Genomic DNA, 19,810 nt, shown 5'->3' on the forward strand with positions numbered 1-19,810 from the left:
AAAAATGACAAAGAACAGGCTGTGAATTACCAACAGACAGGCCATCAGCTTGGAGCAGATGTTTATCTAAGTGAAAAAAACCAATTTTCCACAGCACTATTACCTTGGAATGGCTTTAGTATTCATTTTAACCTCTCATATAACTTCTTATAGGTTTGGTATTATCTCTGTCTTCTATAACTGTGAAGACCAGATCAAGAAATAAGAGCCATAACCATGTAAGTCCAAACCCAGTAAAATCACAGCAACTTCACTGAATTCAAACACTGTATAACCTAGGATGAAGCTGTGCCAAATTATAAAGCTACACAAGAACCACAGTTGATCTTAGCTGCTCTGTGACTAAGCAGGATATAGGATTCTTGCTTGAGCAGTTCCCTTCGCCTGCTCTACCCTGGGAGAACAGGCATGCAATCCACAAAATTAGTTTTGAACAAGACCCAAACCCTGAGCATGCTGCCCATGCTCAGCCGTGTTTGGCCATATGCCACAGCCAGCACAGGGACCAGAGAGCCAACATTGCACTGTACTCAAACAAATTTTCTCTTCCTGCTGAAGCTCCAGAACTTCAACCTCAGAGCAGGATCATGGCCAGACTATTGGTGCAGGCACAAAACCACCAAACTGGGGCAAAGGTGCTTGGAGAGCGCCCATAGATTGGACACAATACAACTGGACATGAAAGGGTTTGTAGAGCTCCTGTACCTTATTATTTGACTCAAACCCACTGTTGTCAAAGGAGAAATGTCCCTGGCTCTTTGGAGAGAATTATAGACTGCGCTGGTTTGAGAATGGATGGTTCCGCTTGCACTAATGGGTGAATTTTTCAAACTAATTTTATGCAGACATGCGCTAACACGCTTAACAGTACTTTTGAAAATGAAATCATCCTTCAGATAAAATTGAAGATGTAATCTTCCCTCTCCATCTGCTTTATCCATGTTGAAAAGAACATCCTGATATTTGGTCTAGCTGCATTCCTCCCTTCTTTCCTCTAGGTAACTCTTCATATCCCCAAGAGCTCCTTCTTTTTCCCAATGACACCACACCTACCTGTGTGACAAGGTGACTTGCCATTTGCTGCTGTGGCTGTTGAACCTGCTGAGTCTGCTGGGGTGAAGGCTGCTGAGACTGTCCCACCACCTGGCTCCTCATTGTCTGCTGGCCACTGGGAGGATTGTATATTGCCGGTGTCCCATCAGGATTTACAAATGGTTGACCTGAAACAAAATGCCCGGCTCTTGCTGGACACTTTTAAGAACATACTGTTTTCTGTGTGAAAGCAAACAATTTTAGCTTTAACTGATCGCTCTTTAGCTGACCTGCTACAAGAGTGAAGTGTTCATCACTCTCAATATCTCATTACAGTAATTACAGTATCAGACAGCTTGTATTTTTTTTCAGCCAAGACAGCAGATATTTGTTTCAGCAGTATGATTTTCCAAGGAATGAGTGGAAAGTTACCATGGCTATAAGATGATTCAGATGCCATGGTTACTTGAAATCATTCACTGATGAATCAATTAACATTAAAATTGAACTTTGGAACAAACACTCCAAAGGTAGAGAATGTTCCCTTATATTTTCCTCTAACACAACACAGCAGACAAATGTACACAACTACTTCTGAAACAATATGATTTGTAGAAAAGGGAAAAAACCAAACACACACTTGTTACTAATTTACTTATACATTCTAATAACAGAGCTGTACTTTTGAAAGCTGTGCCCTATTTACTTAGTGGAGCTAGCACTCCAGTTTTCAAGGAAGCAACACTTAAGGTGTATTTTAAAATCTCTTATATACAAGACAAATTCTTTTCAGAGTTCTACTAAGTTATTGAACTAATTTTGCTTCAGATAATTAAGCTGGGGGAAATAACCTTGCAAAACCAATATTTGTTTAAGATAAAAAGTTTACCCAAGCCACTGTCTTGAAAACAAAAAAGAAAAAAGAAATGGTTATTTCTCAATAGGAAAACTGTTTTCCATTACCTCAGTTCTCTTTTCACTTCCATGATAAATCTGTAAATCAAAGGAATTATAAATGCTTCCACGAGAAAAAAAAAAAGTAATTTTTGCAATGATGTGATAACCTTTGAAATAGGCAACTAATGAATGAATACCTGAAATAAAAGGAGATCTGGAGGAGTTCAGTGACTTAGAGCAACAGTGAAATAATGAACTTCTGATCTGTACCCTATGAAGCATCTCTACCTGTTCTATCTACTCCTCAGCCTTCTACTTTCTTCCTCCAATGAATCATGGTCAGAAATGCATGAAGAGTACTGGCTAAAGAACCTTGCCTTCTCTCTCTCTAAAGCATCAAGTTTCTGGATGAATTCAACACCACATTCATGCTGAGAAAGGTCATGAGCAAGTGGAGAAGAAGAACAGAGCAGTTCTGTCTACTGATTTCCTGATCCTTGCAGTGAACCCACTGGGTGACTATGGCATGGACTCCCAAGCTTTGGGAATCTCAAGCCCCAGAAGTACTTTAGAAGACTGAGTGAGCAGGATAACACAGTCCCAAAGCCTGCGTCAGATGCTCAAGGGAAGCTAATAAAGAGCATTTCCTGTGGCTTAATGAAAGACAGCAGAACTCAAACTGTCAAGTCCCTGCAACACTTTTAAAGATTAAGAAAGAGAGGACTTTTCATTAAGAAATCTTGAAATCAGAAATGAAAAGGAGAGATCAGAAGGTAACAGGGAAAACATTTGTAAGTTATGAACTGTGGCCCTGATAGAAGGGCAACGATTGCAATGTCATTTCAAGGAGTATGTATGAAAAGTAAATGCTCTTAAATTGTCAGAGGGGTTAAGGAAGAACATGTCAAGAGGAATCCTTTAAAGGGTAAAACAAGCTGATGAAGAAAGTGAAATGGAGACCACAGCAACATAAATGGTTCTTTGCCAAAACAAGTAAGAAGCTTGACTATCTGGGGAAGGAGAAGGGTAAAGCAGAGGAGAGAAAATAAAGGAAACTGCAGATATGGAAAAGAAAGTGTGGGTTCCCAGCACCTGGTAAGGAGCAGAGTTACAATCAGATCAGGAATAAATAGACAGCATCTCTGGATGCCATTAGAGGCTTGCACAGTCAGTGACTATGTAGTGTGAAAGGAAGGGAAGATCTTTAAAGGACACGGTGTTATGATCAAAAGAGAGAAGAAGACTGGAAGAAGCCACTCTGCAAGAGGAGAAGAAAGAGCTAAAAAATCGTATTACATAGGGAAAGAAAATCTATTCATTACAGGAAACAAAGATCCTTTTTCCTTTTCTTTCAACTGTCTTCTCTTCATCTCTGTTTCTGACAGCATCCATCACTTTGATAGTCGATCACAGCATCTAGCAATCAAAATCTCCTCCCCATGGAGCTTCTTTTGTAATGTTTCCCTAATAAGATGCAAAGATTCCAAAGAGCCCAAAGAGTGACAATTTTGCAGCATGTATTTTGCTGCATGTGAAAAACACAGCAGATGCCAAAATACAGTCTGATTTCCCGCACAAGGTAACAGCAAGAAGCTAGCAGTGTGAGACAAGAATTTCAGTTTTTTAAATAATCTGCTCTCTCTATTACATTACTATGCATATATTTACATGGGAGCTGCAGAAACTAAACACAAGGTTTGAAAGAAACATAAAATAATATATACACAAAAATACTTGCTCCCTGTATGTTAAACATACAAACATGCATGGGTTTCCCAATGATGCATCTGCAGACAGAGGCACATAGGGAGGGAAGATAAGGTGTTCTGGTCTAGTGACAGTATTGAAAGGCATTATGCCTATAGCAGAAAAAAAAAAAAAAAAGACCCCCTATGTACCAGGCAAAAATCTGAACTAGCTGATGCAATTTCCTAAATTGACAAGACAGATGTAGGAGATGTTCCTCTTACATGGCTCTTCCTGCTTTCAAGTGTGGTGAGCTCCAGTCTCAGGAACAAGCCTGGCCAGAAACAAGCAGTATCTCTCAGCTGTTTGTGGGCTCCAAGCAGCATCATTTAGTTTCATTTGTTTCTCAGTCCTATCACCTGAATTACGGTTGACTCCTGCCTAGGCCTGATGAGTTTTGTTTGGAAATGGACCATATGGTAGAACACAAAATGTTGTTTTCTGTATTGATCAAGAAATTTCAGTGTTGCAGACAGAACTGTCAACTACCAGAACAGAAATGAGCAGATGAATATAATCATGGATCTTTTCCTTGCTGGCAGTATTAGGCTCTCATGTCAATAATGCAATAGCTTGGAAAAAAGTACACATAAAGAGTAAAGGCTTTTATGTGTACTTTTAAGCCTTTAAAAGTACACATAAAAGAGTGTAAGAGTAAAAGTTTGTGCAAGTTACTAATTCACCTCTCTGGGACAGACTTATCAAATGTATCACATTCTAATCTAAACAAACAAGAACTCCTCCTTGATTTTAAATATGCTGATACATATTGATCAGCCCCAGATATTACCATCTATACATATCTGTGGTAAGACTGGCTGGAGAGTTTACCAAGGCTGTATTTTTCTTAAATGCAGCAACTTTCTTGACTGAACTATGACAAAAAAAAAAAAAAAAAAAATTCTTAGTAGTGGACACACAAATAAGCTTTAAGCATTTCCACCAAAATAGTGGAACACAGGGATATAATACACATAAAATACAAGTTATAAACAAAAATCCCCAAAGAAAATGTTCCTGAATGTTCTTTCAAGGACTTTGAAAAAAATATTGTGGAGTTTAACCCTCAGCTCTCAGTATAACGGAAGCTACATTTCACTACAGGCTTTCTTGTTTTAAACCCAGCATAACTCAGCTAAGGTTGTCAGCACAGCTAGCCATGGTCACTGGAATAGTCCAAATTACCAAAGAAGCATCACACCTTCAAACTCCCTGAACCTTCTTAACACTGATAGTACAATACGGTGGAGAGTAACATCATAACATGATCCAGACTTCATCCAGACCAAGGAGGTAACAAATTGCCTTAAGCTTTCATCAAGTACTCAAGTTCAAATTGAAGAGTTTCTGAAGTGCCCACAGCACTTGGGTGGCTTGCAAGTGCCTCGTCTGTGAGCTTCAGTGAAGAAAACTATCGGGAATTTAAGAGTTCCATTTTTCTCTTATCACAATTTCACAATTTAAATACAATTGCTAATTATATAGCTCACATAAAATTAATTCCGAAGTGCAGATTCAAATGCAGCCTTTAAGTCTTTTGAAGTTCTGCTGTTAAGCACAATCTCTAAGAATGTTATGTTATATTTTGGTTGCACCATATCTCAGTATGCTTGATACAGAAGAGCATCTGTCCTTATTGATGCTAAAGGGATCTCAGAGGATGCACTGAGAGCCAGGGAGCACCAGGACTGTTGAATGATGAACATCCTGTCTGGGATGGAGCAAGAGCATTTTGTATCACTTCCCACCAGCTATGCCACAACAGCCTCAGAAATCGAATCCATCTTTGCCTGCACATTTGGAAACAACAATTTGCCAAACATTATTTCAATGAACAATGAATATTTGTTCATAAAGTGCCTCCAGAAAAATATGCCTAGAAAGAAGAAATTTGCCAATTCACCAGCTGACATCAGAAACACCAAAGGGCAGAATCAGGCAGGAGGGAACTGTACTGACCTGTGTGTGGGTTGAGAAGGATACTGCCAGGCGGTATCCCTGCAGCTTCAAGTGGAAGAATGATATAGCTGGTGTTGCTGGGGGCCACCTGGCCACTCATCCCGTTCTCAGGATAGGACACGCTGCCTGAAGAACTGGCTGTCACCCCAGGGACGAGAGATGCACTTTGGAGAGGCTGATGTATTCGTGACAGTGATCCTGAGGAGCCAGCACTGCTGGAAGACTCTGAGCCTAACAGGGAGACACAACCACAGCAGGAAGGGGGGGTTACAAGGGATGCCAGTCCCCATCAGATAGGGTACATACACAAGGACAGCCTTCACAGACTGTAAAGGCATGCACCACTCCATGCTCAGCTAGTAGGAGGTGGATTTTCACTCCCTACTGAACCCAGTACCCAGTGGTAATTTTCACAATCCAAAAGCCTACTTTCCTCATGCAACACCAGCTTACCCCAGCCAATAAATGGATTTACAAAAGAGGAACACAAAATCCTCAGCATGTATTTATAATGCCAAGGTATCAGTTCATAAGGCATAAAAACTAAACAGAGTGTTTATAAATTTAAAAAAAAACCGAAACAAACAAAAATGGAACACAAAAAAAATCACCTAACATTCTCTGTAAGCAACAGCAACTGAGTTATCAGTCTAGTCACAAGGTAGCTGTGTAATATCCATATTAACTTAAAGCTACCTAAGATACTACCTAAGACTTTTGCCACTTTAGTTTTTCAGCATCAAACCTATTAAAATTGATCAACGAAGATAAATCAACTGTGCTAAAAGACATTTGTGCCTGGAAGAATGGGAAGACACATTACTTTAACCCCCAAAAATAATATTCAAACTTCTGAGATACTACTTGATTAGATTTTAATTTGCTTCACAGAAAAAAGACAAGAATTTCTGAGATCATAAGGCTCAGGTGATTAGCTTCCCTAAAGCAGGATGGTATGGATGCTTACTCCACAGAGCAAAGTATGTTTTAATTGCAACTTCTTTCATTTTACTTGAGTCCACTGTCTATGCACGTAACCTCCACAGTATTCATCTGCCGGTATAGACAAGTATAGGCATAGCAAGGACATAATTCAGACTTCAGTTTAGCAAACCTCTTTGAGACAAATTATCTTTGAGCCAAAACTTTCAGATATGGGATACTGCAGGTGGACCCTGTAGTAGACTGCTTAGAGCCTCAAATTCATTTTCAGTCAAATGCATTTGAAATTCATTTATTTTCTCATATTTAGAGAAATGAGAGCAGAAGTGGTTTCTTCTGAAGAAATTACACCAGCATCCTGTTACTTAACAGAGGATTTTTCCACAGATTACTGCAGGTTGCTGTGTAACACACATTTTTTATCCATCTTCTTCAAACTTTGGGTTCATATAGCAATTGCTACAGACACAGTCTTTTCTATGAGCTGTGCACTATTTGCTATCAGTAGGACCCTACATCTACTTCTCCAGTATCTAATCAAGAAAGTAACAGAGATTTCCAAAGAATTTTTTATTTTCATTAAGTAAGTCTTTCAACAAAACATCAAAGTTGTATTAGTTGCTATATTTTTCCTCTCCTTATAGACTGAGGTTATAAATTTAGAAATATTATTCCTGAAGAAATAGTTTTATTTATTAGATAATTTCAGATTCCTGTGTTTCTACAAATTGCAGAGTTATTCCTGGAGGCCATGCTCATCAAGCTGCAAGTAGTATTCGGCATCTTCCTTGCAACTGTAAATGCAACTGCTGGAGTTCAATTTTCCTTCCACATCAGTTACAAAGTCCTTCGCTGTATTTCCCTGGCCTTTCTACATGCACTTCATGTTGAGTTCTCGCTTTACTTTCTCCTCCTTTCCTTCACCTTTTGAATTCAACAGGTCAGGAAGCTGCCTGGAGATGGTAGTGGTGAAGAGATTTCCTAAACCTCCCATTATTTCTAAGTGTGTTTGTAAGTAGTACCAAGCCTGAGTTCAGACCTTCTCCACTTTTTGTGCTATTCCAATGAAACTATTTTTGCTATTGGCACAAAAGAAGATTGCAGCTCTGACATTCAATTGTTTTGGGTTTTTTTCCTCCCTTTCTGCTGTTCTTATGGCAGAATTATGTGCTCATCTACACCAGCTTCTGAATGATAAAAGCCAGAGACTGCAATGAGTTCAGGTGTACTCATCACATGGAAGCAGTGCAAAATACTTGGAGGCTATCACCACACATTGGTCAAGCTGATAGCTTTGAAATGTCTACCTTAAAAGATGCAAGATCTGCTCTCCCATGTCAGTAGATCAAGTCAGTGATTTTGAAATAACACAAATAAGTCACAAAACCATATCAAGAATTTTCTGAATTTAAAAAAGAAAAAAAAAAAAACCAAAACCATAAATTACTCCTGTACCAATTTTGCCCCCATTTATACTGTGTAAGAATGATCTACTTTACTTAGTTCCATTATCGTAACTTATTTCCTATCATTTTAAGTCTAGATCTATTAAACCAAGTAAATTTCAACACTAATATTTGGAAATTAACACCAATTAATCTTGTCTTTGTAGCTCTGAGTAGCTGTTTTCATGCTGCCTGAATTTGGAATGGGAAATCACTTTATAATGAATTCAGTACTGTAAAAAGGGGGGGAAAATAAACTATCTGACTTTATTCAGATTCATATTAAAAGATGTCTTGCAAAAGACTTCTGAAAGGAACTTGGACTAAATGAGATTTTTGCCCCCATTACACAATCTAACCTCTTTTTTTCAGCATGTAATGATGGATAGTTCTTCTAGATTATTCTATAATTTTCTTGCTGCTTCACAGTTGAGATAATAATAACCTTCACATTCTCGTAACTTTCCATTAATATATTTTTAAGTATTCTGAAAGATACAGAAGTTCAAAGAGCTGTAAAGAAAAAGAGACAGAAAAACCACCAAAAATGCTTAGTAGTTTAGAGGGTTTGCAGAGGGAGAGCATGGAAGTACCATTAATTTTCCAATATTCTAAACAATAGTGAGTGATGCAATATGTCCTGTTCTATTTTCCTTGGATCAGCATACAGTATCTGATGACTTTGAACATCTCTGCTCATCTCACCTTTCAAGTCCAAGGCAAATTTCTCCTTTCTTATCAACTACACTCTCAAATCTATCCACTATCACTGCTTACTCTAGACCATCATCATTTTCAGAAACAATAGAACACTGGAAGTATTTTTGTCTTGGATATAGATTCTTGGATTAGAAATATTTATTTGCTACTTATATAAGTCACTTGCCTTTCTCTATGCAACAACATATTTAGTGATTTTTAAATGAAATGGCATATGCTCATGTGAACATGATTACTTCTCTCTAAGCTGCAATTCTAAAAATAAAACTGATGTTTCAGCACAGTCGGTGGGAAGATTATAACTGGAAGCAGTTGGCTCGCGACCTGCTGCCCATACATCAATATTCTGACAGTTTTTCCTGGATTTAGAAGATTCATCAAGCTAATACCTAATTCAAGTGAATTATAAAGAAGGAAAAATCCAGTTCCAGAACTCAGAGAAAAATATAATATGCAGGACACTTTATTTAAGAAACTCCAAAACCTAAACAACAAACCAAACAAACAAAACAGCAAAGGAAGGTTAATGTACTAAAACGCCTGCAGTAATGCATTGAAATGCCTTTCCCAACAGGAGTAGCAATGAGCACCTAACAGGAGAGATTAGACTGCGTCTCCAATTACTTGGACCCCGGCCAAGGACGCTAATGATCCCTACAGATCTGTATCAACACAGCTAATACCCCAATGCAACCAGCTTTTTGCAACTAAGGGGGAAAGAAATACTCTGACAGATGTGCATTCCACTGAATGGAAAATGCATTAAGAGAAGCTAAAGGTGCAATAGCTACAACTTTTAAGCATCCCATCACTTATTTAACTAGATATGTAGCTACACATAGAACATTGATGTGAACCACATCTTCCTTGTTAAAACCTGTTGCAATGTGTCAGTGACAATAACATGGTAGTTGATATGCTAGATTTTCTCTTATTGGGTGTTACTGACTAAACATGTACATCATTGTGCCTCTACAGTGGCAACTATTTCACTTACTACTCTTAGAAAAGCCTGAGAAGTCTACTTTATTACTAGAAAGCTAAACAAACCAACATTTTGTATGATGCTCTAAGTAGTAGGAATGCAATCTGATTGAAATTTGTTAAATTATTAACTCCCCATTTGATATTGAATTATAGCTTATAGTATCTCTTTGTACCTACTGAACTATGGAATAACAGAGAAGGAAATTTTATTTGCATTGTACGATCTGTGCTTTTCAGTAAAACAGGGTTTTCTAAATGATCAACAGGTGCATGAAAATAACCATCAGAACCAATAAGGTAACCATGTAATGGGTTTCAAACAGCCCCTTTTGTGAAGTTAGCAAAAATGAAGTAACATAATTCCTTTGCTAGGCTCCAATTCCTGTGCAGCTGAAAACAATAAAGTCTAAGACTAATTGACACTACTGGACTCTACTGCAGAGAACAGCATGTTCTGTGATCTCTCTGTGAGCCTAAGGAGAAGCTAACATCTTTCTGTGCTTCAGTTCCTGCTTGTTTGCTATGTACCATTAATTACTGATTTATCACAGGCCAGGGGCAGAACATTTAATTTTGGTGGCAATACGAAAAGCAATCCAGAAAGGCTACAACATTTATACTGCATCACTGTATACCCTGCTGAAGGCAGCTGTGAGCCTTCTGTAAAAATCCTGAAAATTTTAATACGCCTATGCTCAGGAAGAGTGTTTAACAATGCTTCTGGATGCCTGCCATGCATATATAGAGAATAATTTCACATTTAAAGAGACCATAAATATTTTCTGTCATTTAGCCAATGAAGAACATTTTGACCAACTAATGATTTCACACTGATTTCATACAAATTATATGCAAGACAAAAATATTTTATATTTATTACTGTGAACCATAAAGCTCTTCAGAGAAAAGTCTTTCTGTAGGAGAACTGGGACAGAATTGGTGCCTATCAGACTCTGGCATGCTACCAGGGCAGTGTGCCTAATATGGGTAGCAACACCTCTGCAATTCCACTTCAACTACTGTAGTGAAGACAAAACAAAACAAAACAAAACAAAACAAAATCACCCAAAATAAAAACATGATCAACCTTTAAATGTCTATTGAACTACGGAACACCAGGGCTGCCTATGGCAAAAGCAGAAATCAATGAAGATAGTATGCAAAACATTCACAATCAAGTATCACTCGGTACCTAACGGACCTTAGAAAATGCAAATAGCACACTGACTAGTGTATGAATATATTTAGCATTTTTTTGGTGAAGGGAAAACACTTTATCAAGACATATTTCCCCATTGTTTTTTGAACTGTTATTCTTTTCTGCTTTAATGCCATTCAATAGCATTTTAGAGAGGATAGAAATAGTGATTAGGATTGTGGTTCTTATGACTTTTTGCAGGCTAACTGTTTGACTTTGTGTCCTGGCTTTGAAGGTGTTTGTTTGTTTTGACATCCAGTCTTGCTCTTCTTCCCCACTTCTTCCTTTTATCTAGTTTCTCTTTTATTCTTTTTGTGCCTCGACTAGCTTTCCATTTTAAATGCATTCCTTAAAAAAATCAAAGCATTTAAAAAAGAACACATCACTGATGTCTTAAAAATGTATTATAAGAGCTTTCATTTGAAAGCAATTTGGGGTTAGGTGTCTACAGGGTGCAGATGCATCGACAAGTATTGGCATGCTTCACAAGTCTCTTCTTTAATACATTTCCTAAGTGCATCCTTTTTACAATGCTTGATTTTAACACCAAAATGGCTTCTTAAAAATATTGCCCTTGCAATTAGATGTCTCCTCCAATCTGTATTTCCCTGACACCATTTTAAATGTTCTTCACCTCTGCAACACAGTGCTACAGAGAAATACATTTACTCTACTTAAGAATGATAAAAAAAAAAAGTATAGCAGGAGTCTGTGTCTCATGCTTAATTCTTGCACATCAAATTCAGTTCTGATGCTATTAAAGTATTCATGGGAGGCAAAGAATCTGCAAGTGAAACCATGGTCTATTCCATTCTTCAAGCCCCACTGTATAGCCTATCCAGTCTATACTCAAATACAAAGTACACTATAGTGTAGTTTCAAAACTACATACACACCGAAATTGCACCTTGCCTTCCCTGGGGCAGATCCCATAGGCAGACAGAACACATGATAGGGAGGATTCTGTCATCTCTCCACCTGGCTGAACATAGGGATGAAGACACAGGAGGCAATGGCAACAAGTTCCTGCCCAGCACAGCAGGCAGGTCTCCTGTGTGATTATTTCACTGTCCCAGGTGCCCTGGGATAACGGATGTGAGGCTCTGCAAGTGGAACCAAACAACAGCAAGGATGGCAGTTCATTTGGTTGGAGGTTACTTCAGACTGCTCCCTGCATCAAAATTGCTTCCATATAGAAAAAAGGATGGGTCGTGGTCATGGGAGACTCGCTTCTGAAGGGAACAGAAGGCCCAATATGCTGATTAGACTCACTTCTTGGGGTTGTCTGCTGCCTCCTCGATGCCCGAATTAAAGATGTGAAAAGAAAACCTTTTACTCTGATACAGCTCTGAGTTCATCATCCATTACTTATTTTTCAGTTAGGCAGCAATGCAGGCCCAACAAGAAGTCCATGGGCAATCAAGAGACTTCAAGGCCTTGGGATGATTGGTTAAGGGATCAGGAGAAAAAGTAGTGCTCTCTTCTGCCCTTCCAGTTGCAGGGACTGATGAAGGAAGAGCCAGCAGATTAAGAACAGACTCTGAGCCTGGTGTCATTGACAGAACTTCTGGGGTTTTAACCATGGGTTGGTTTACAGAACACCAAGCCTGCTGGTGACAGACAGGGTACACCTGTCTCAAAGGGGGAAAAGTATCTTTGCAGAAGAGTTACTAGGTCTTTAAATTAGATTTGAAAAGCGAAAGGGATGCAATGCAGCATGCCAGTAGGATGGTGTGCTAGTGAGGTTCTTCGGTCTGACACTGCAGTGGAGGCAGGGGATGGAGATGCATGTGGCAGTGAAGACACAAAGGTTACTGATGTGTTCGAAATAAAAGAAGTGCCTGAGAATGATCAGTAGGAATTACAGCTTGTTCGCACAAAAAGGGGGACTCAATTGACAGTAACTCAATTTAAGGGCATCCACACAATGCACATAGCAAGGGTAACAAAACAGGAGGAGCTGGAAGTAACTGCACCACAGGATAGCTGTGACACAGCTACCATCACACGGTGGGATGACTCGCACAAGGGGAGGGCTGCAGTGGATGGCTGGGAATGCCTCTGATGGCACACACAAGGAAGGATAGATGGTGGGATATGCCTTGTATGTTAGAGAGTGTTTTGATTGTCTAGAGCTTGACGCTGGTGATGAAAGGGTTGTGTGTTTATGGGTAGAAATCAGAGAAAATGACAACAAAGCAGATGTCACGGTGGGAGTTTGTTATAGACCACCCAGGCAAGATGAAGCAGATGCAATATTCTATAAGCAGAAGGGAGAAGTCTCACAATCACTGGCCCTTGTTCTTGCACATGACTTTGACTTACCAGCTGATTTCTGGAAATACGACACTGCAGTAAGGAAACAGTCAAAGAGGTTCCTGGAGTGTGTGGAAGATAACTTCCAGGCACAGCTGGTGAGGGACCCAGCTAGGGAAGATGCCCCACTGGGCCTGTTTTTGTGAACAGAGAAGGACTTGTGGGTGATGTGATCGTTGGAGGTTTTATTTGGCACAGTGATCACAAAAAAGACAGTTTTCAGTTCTCAGGGAAGTAGGGAGAGGGGTCTGCAGATTGGCTACCTTGGACTTTCAGAGAGAGACTTTGGCCTTGGGAGGCAGTCCTGAAGGACAAAGGGGTCCAGGAAGTCTAGACATTCTGCAAGAAGGACACCTTAAAGGCACAGGAGCACGTTGCAACCATGTGCTAAAACACAAGCCAGCATGGAACACAGCCACCCTGGCTCAGGAAAAGAAACGGTTATGCAGGGAGAAAATTAGAAAGGCCAAAGCTTTGCTGGAACTTAATCTGGCTACTGCTGTAAAAGACAACAAAAATGTTTTTATAAACATATTAGCAACAAAAGGAAGGCTAAATATGATCTCCATCCTTTATCAGTTGGAGTGGGAAACACAGTCAAAAAGATTGAGAAAAAGGCTGATGTACTTAATGCCTTCTTTGCCTCAGTCTGAAATATCCAGACTGTTCTCTGAGTACCCAGTCCCCAGAGCCACAAGACAGAGAACTGAGCCATTTTTCATCATCTAGCAGCAGTCCCAGTGGGATGTCCCAGTTGAGTGGAGGCTAGGAAATGTGATGCCCACCCACAAGAAAAGCCACAAGGAGCATGTGTAGAACTAAAGGCCTGTCAGTCCAACTTTGGTGTGAGAGAACTTACAGAGCAGATCATCTTCTTCAGTGCCATTATGTGGCATGTACAGGACAACCAGGCAAAAGGGCCCAGCCAACATGAGTTTTTGAAAGGCAGGTCCTACTTAACCAACCCAATCTCCTATGACAAGGTGACCCACTAAGTGGATGAGGGAAAAGGCTATGGTTGTTATCTACCTGGACTTCAGAAAAGCTGTTTTTCAACACTGTTTTTCACAGCACTCTCCTGGAAAATCTAGTTGCTCATCACCCACATGGGTGTACAGCTCACCCTGGCTGATGGCCACGTCCAGAGTGGGGGTGAATGGAGTTACACACAGTCCGAAGCTGATCACAAGTGGTGCTCCCTAGGGCCAGTGCTGTTTAATGTCTTTATCCATGATCTGGACAAGGGGATCAAATGCGTCCTCTCAGGAAGTTTGCAGATGATACCAAGCTGGGAGGGAATGTTGATCTGCTGGAGGGCAAAAAGTCTTTACAGAAGGATCTGGACAAGCTGGAGCAATGCGTTGAGGCTAATTTTGTTATTCAATGAGACAAAGTGCCAGATCCTGCCCTTGGATCACAACAATACCATGTAGTGCTACAGGCTTGGGAAAGAATGGCCAGTGGAAAAGGACCTGAGAGTGTTGGTCATCAGCCAGCAGGATATGGGCCAGCATAGTCACCAAGAAGGCCAATGACATCCTGGCCTGTATCAGCAATAGTGTGACCAGAAGAACCAGGGCAGTGATTGTCCCCCCGTACTTGGCACTGATGAGGCCACACCTTGAATCCTGTGTCCAGTTCTGGATCCCTCACTACAGGAAGGACACTGAGGTGCTTGGAGCATGTCCAGGGGAGGGCAATGGAGCTGGAGATGGGTCTGGAGCACAAGTCTGATGAGGAGTGGCTGAGAGAACTGGCTCAGAAGCTCAGAGTTCTTTTTGCTCTCTACAACTATCTTAAAGGAGGTTGTAGCAAGGTGGGGGTCATTCTCTTCTTCCAGGAAAAAGTGACAGGATGAGAGGTAATGGCCTCAAGTTTCTAGAGGGAATGCATAAGCTGGATACTAGGAAAAAAATTCTTCAGTGAGAAAATTGTCAAGCATTGTAACAGACTGTCCAGGGAAGTGGCTGAGTCACCACCCCTGGAGGTATTTAAAACACAGTGTGACCCTTGGGAGCATGATTTAGGGGTGCACTTGACCATGTTATGTTAATGGTTAGACTTGAGGACCTTAAAGGTCTTTTCAAGTAACTATTATTGTCTAAAATTTTAAACTATGTTCAACCTCCAAAGATCTAAAATGTAATTACTATGTCAATGGCTTTATTTATTTATCCTAAAAACTCCATTCCCCAGCATCCTGAACCACACAAAAGCTACTGTAGAATTTGGGGGATAGAACGGAAATCTGACCAAGTCAGGTTTGATAAACTGGGTGTAAATTAAGTACCATCCATAAAACACTCTCAAGCTGAAAGAGCACTAAGTGCTACATATTGATTACCCTTTGTCCTGTACTGTAGGTATCAAATGAACCAATCTGATGGAATCATCTGATGGCTTTGTTATTTATTATGCACTTTCAACCTAAAGTATAATAGAATAGCTTAATGGCATAGCTTGAAATTACTTAGATCCAGACCCTGTGACTCACTCATATGTTAATGTACTCATAAAGTTAATGCAAATAAATGCAGAATTCCCACCAGATTCATAGTCTCCTTAAAGGATGATTTTATTTAATGGGAACTAAACAAGAAAATGGAGAGACTGTGGGACCTCTCTGAGTCCACCATAGCCTCAACTGCCACCGCCAAGGCAGAGGCTGTACTCCAAAATATAGATGGGGTGCACTTCAGCAATGACAACAGAATGTTCTTGTATTTCTCTTCAGATATCTGACATTTAATTATTCAGAACTCAAAAATATTAAGATTAATAAAAAGGTAAAATCTGTGCTTTCTCTGAAAGGAGTATCATCTTTTCAGGCTACAAGTGCAGTATGTGTATGGTGTGCAAATGCTATACGCCAGGGAAAGCCTACCTCTCCTGTGATTTGCAAACCTCATGCACTGCATTTTGTTCTTGGTTCCTAGAAACTCAGGAGCAGGTACCCAGATACTAACATCCACAGAGGGACATACACATCTCCTGTGTACAGAAAACACAACTGTTTATGTATTTTGCCATCTGGTCCAACCATGAGGGTCAGACTACCTGGTCTCTGAAGGTCCCTTCCAACCCAAACCATTCTGTGACAGACCATACTCCGGCAAGCACCAGCACAGCCATTCATCACCACACAACAAGAAACACTGTGAACCCAATACAGTACTAGCTACCTGTTTTAGACAGTTTGCCGGTACTTCTGTTGCTTGATGAGCTATCTCCTCTTGTCAGGACGGTTATCCCACCAAAACTGGCTGTCTTTGTTATGGCTGGCTTCAAATTTCGATTTGAGCTGTCTGAGTCTGTGCTGCTCCATGGCCTCTGGTGGTCTGTCCACTTCAATTCATTCTCTGTACTGCTCTGTCGACTGCCAGACGTCTTCCCAATGCTGTCTCTGTTACCCCTACAGATATCATGAAACAAAGATTTATACACAAATAAAACCATGTCAAGGCAAAGTCTATCTTCATGTACCCTGCAGCAACCGTAATAAAGAGAAAGGAAATACTTTGCCTTTACAAAAGCAGGTCTGAAATGGCATTTGACCCCTATACTTATCTGCCTTCAGCATGTAAACACTGCTACAACCTTTTTACATGCACGGCACTTACCACCCTCCCCTTTTGGATACCTCCTCAGAGCACTTTACCAGATGGGGCTGACACAGCAGTATTATGCAGCACTGATGCAGCATTTCTGTCACCCATTGAGTGTTCTCTTCCTCAGCAAGCCCCTCACCACTTCTCACTTTGCTGTCCATCCCCTGTGATGTTTCTCTAACCAATTTCACCTGCACTCTACTTTTGTCTTCATATCCTTAATTCTATAGCAGCTTGCTCCCAGTCATTATCAGCTTTGTGAGCTCATCCAAAGCCTTGCCTAAACATGTGTCCTCTCAGTGTGACCCCACTCTCTTCACTGCTAATGCTTCAGTTAGAGACCCACAAGTCAGTTTACTTTGTTTCCACTCTGCACAGAATAATAATGAAATTTTCTGGGTAGAGGCAGCCTGTCCTTGAACAGTTGCAGAGTACTGTGAGCAATAACACAGTCAATGCTGTGATCAGAATTTGGAGCAGAATTTGGCTTATTTATGGTAAACTACTTGCACTGTACTGCTACAATGACAGAACCAAAATGCCTACTACGTCTTAGTGCACAATGACTTATCCTAAGTGATGCTCATAACACTGTATTTGGAAAGATTTTAAAAGACATTTTCCACTCCTCTGTTGTATATTACAGTATAATAGCTTGCAGGCTCAAAGCTCTTTCTAAAAATCAAAAGGATGGGACTGAATCTATTTAATTTTTTTGTCCTCTTTTTGCTTGTAAACTTGGTTCCTGCTTTTTATTTGGAGAACCTGCTGTGCTGGGTCACTTGGGACATGAAGGAGCCAATACATGTCAAAGATGGGATCAGGCTGTTGCGTTCCTCGCCTGTAACAGAGCCTCTCTCAGATGTGATCAGCAGTATAAACCTGTTGACATTTGCTAGGCCCACACAGTGGGAAGGCATGAAGACAAACAGCACAGAAGCCAACAACACAAAAAAAGGAAAAAGATTTGGAAAATAAATCATTGTTTAAGATTTAATTGGAAAGAAAAAAACCCAAAGTATATTATTTACAGATTCTTTTGTACTCTTGTGCTTAGAAATTGACAATTCTCTTCTATTTATGTTCTAGTGAAAAAAGAGAGAGAGAAAAAGATTGCTATTGTATCCCCATTATCTGTGGTTTGGGTTACAAAAAATTTCTTTTAGTTCCCCAAACTCAAACAGACATTAGCTATTAAGAGTGTGTGTGTAGACACCTCCTAAGTCCAGCATGGCCAGTCCAAGACTCTCAGGTCATCAAGGCTAACCCAAAGCAAGGAGGAAGTTTTTTTTTGCCTGCTGCCTATGGTCATGGGGTGCAGAAGCAGATGCTCCAGCACTGTTCCTTATCTGGTGCAATCTCTCCATCTCCTCTGTGGCTGCTGTGATGACATGCAGACTCAGCAACCACACATCAAATTTTCTCCTCACACATCCATTTCTCCTCACAGTGAAAAATTATGTAATATAAATGATATAGGTTTGAAGAGAGATATTGCTGTCCACGTGCCTTAATAGATGAAGGGCTCACTTCTGAAAGCATCCATTCCTTCTGCCTCCTCTACTAAAGACTTTTGACAGCTGACTGACTCTTAAAGCAGCCTGGTTGATCTGAATTGAACATGTGAGAGCTCGTGGTGGGGGAAGACAACCTTTCTAAAACTCCCAGAAGAACACTGTCACCACCAGATTCAGACTTCTACTGATTCAGTGTGTCAATTGGTAGAACTGCTCTCCATGAAAATGCGGACTGTCTTTTACTGATTTCCTGCTGGCCTAGGATGCTCTCTGGGACATGGGGATGCATGTGAATGTGCGGAAGGAATTGGAGTTGAGAAGACAAAGTTAACAGAAAAGAATTTCAAAACACAGGTATTTCAGATAAAGGAACTTCAATCAGTTTTGCCTCGATGTACTTTCACTTCAGCTTTTAACAAACCAACAAAAGGAAAAAAGGTCAGTCTGGGCACTAGTCTATGAAACGTGCCTGTCATAGATGCTCCAGGAAAAATGGAGTCTCTCCAGTCTCTCCCAAATAGTCACAGCCTGAATAGGTAGGCAGCTGAAAATCTCATGTGGTTCCTGAGGCAGTGACCCAAAGAAAAGGGTGCTGTTGTTACCTCTTCATTCAGAGAACATGGGAAGAGTGGGGTATAACTCTGTTCTCCATGCTCTTTTCCAACCAGCAAACTGACATACATGTCAAGGTGTGCCTTGGCAAGGACACATATAGAATCACAAGTGGGATGCACTGGGAAATAAATATTAAATAAAATTCATACAAACCTAAACAGCTGTCTTTTCTTATGCATGTCATTGCATATGCTACTTTCTTCCAACAGCCTACTGAAAAATGAAAAGAAAGATTATGCTAAAAAACGTGGTAATTCGAATTTATCTGATCTGTAAAGCTTTATTTGATTTCTAGATACATTTTTTCAATTTGTGCTAGATTCAGTTTAAAGAATCAAGGATAAAAATGCCCCCTCCTCCCTCTCTCATAGCTGTACACAGTCAACTGAACATGAGAAACATCCTCCAGCAAGGCTGAGGGTCAATTTAGCATTTCTTGTTACCGAGAAAGGTAATTCTCAGAAGCTACGGAACCATACATTTATATCCAAAGGAAAATACATAAAAACATCACCTAATAAGAACATAAAAAATGCAAGCCAGCAAAATACTGCATATGTAATTTTAAGTACTTGCTAAGTCACCTGGAAGTCTTTGCAGCTCAGAGAAATGCTCAGATCCTCTGACCAAAAAGAAAGGCAAAGCACTTAAACACACACCTAACTTTCAACATAGCCAATCAACAGGATTGCTCATGTGCACGGAGCTAAGTACAATTTTAAGTGCTTCACCTGATCAAAGGCTGTAGGGCATGCAGCAAGAAAAAGCAGTGTTCTACAGAACGCGGCTGAAGTCTCCCTCAGGACAGCAACAGTGCAGGCAGTACAA

At 40.2% G+C, this 19,810-nt stretch overlaps 1 protein-coding gene across 30 annotated transcripts in view; it reads right to left on the minus strand.

Annotated features, from left to right (window-relative positions):
• ARPP21 (cAMP regulated phosphoprotein 21) overlaps positions 1-19,810 on the minus strand; it is a 138,870-nt gene that overhangs the window by 47,307 nt on the left and 71,753 nt on the right. For 22 of the 30 annotated variants that reach the window (XR_008436711.1, XR_008436713.1, XR_008436716.1 and 19 more), the window contains 4 exons: positions 19,136-19,195; positions 16,422-16,654; positions 5,635-5,865; positions 1,054-1,220 (listed from right to left, as the gene is read on the minus strand). Coding sequence is in view for 27 of the 30 variants with exons in the window: in XM_053975290.1 (XP_053831265.1) it covers positions 1,054-1,220; positions 5,635-5,865; positions 16,422-16,654; positions 19,136-19,195 (691 nt within the window). In the remaining 3 variants the exon portion in view is untranslated. The remainder of the gene's footprint in view (positions 1-1,053; positions 1,221-5,634; positions 5,866-16,421; positions 16,655-19,135; positions 19,196-19,810) is intronic. The other 8 variants (XM_053975299.1, XM_053975340.1, XM_053975244.1 and 5 more) reach the window with 2 other exon arrangements.

This window comes from Vidua macroura, chromosome 1 (assembly GCF_024509145.1).
Source record: "Vidua macroura isolate BioBank_ID:100142 chromosome 1, ASM2450914v1, whole genome shotgun sequence".
Classification (NCBI taxonomy): Eukaryota; Metazoa; Chordata; class Aves; order Passeriformes; family Viduidae; genus Vidua; species Vidua macroura.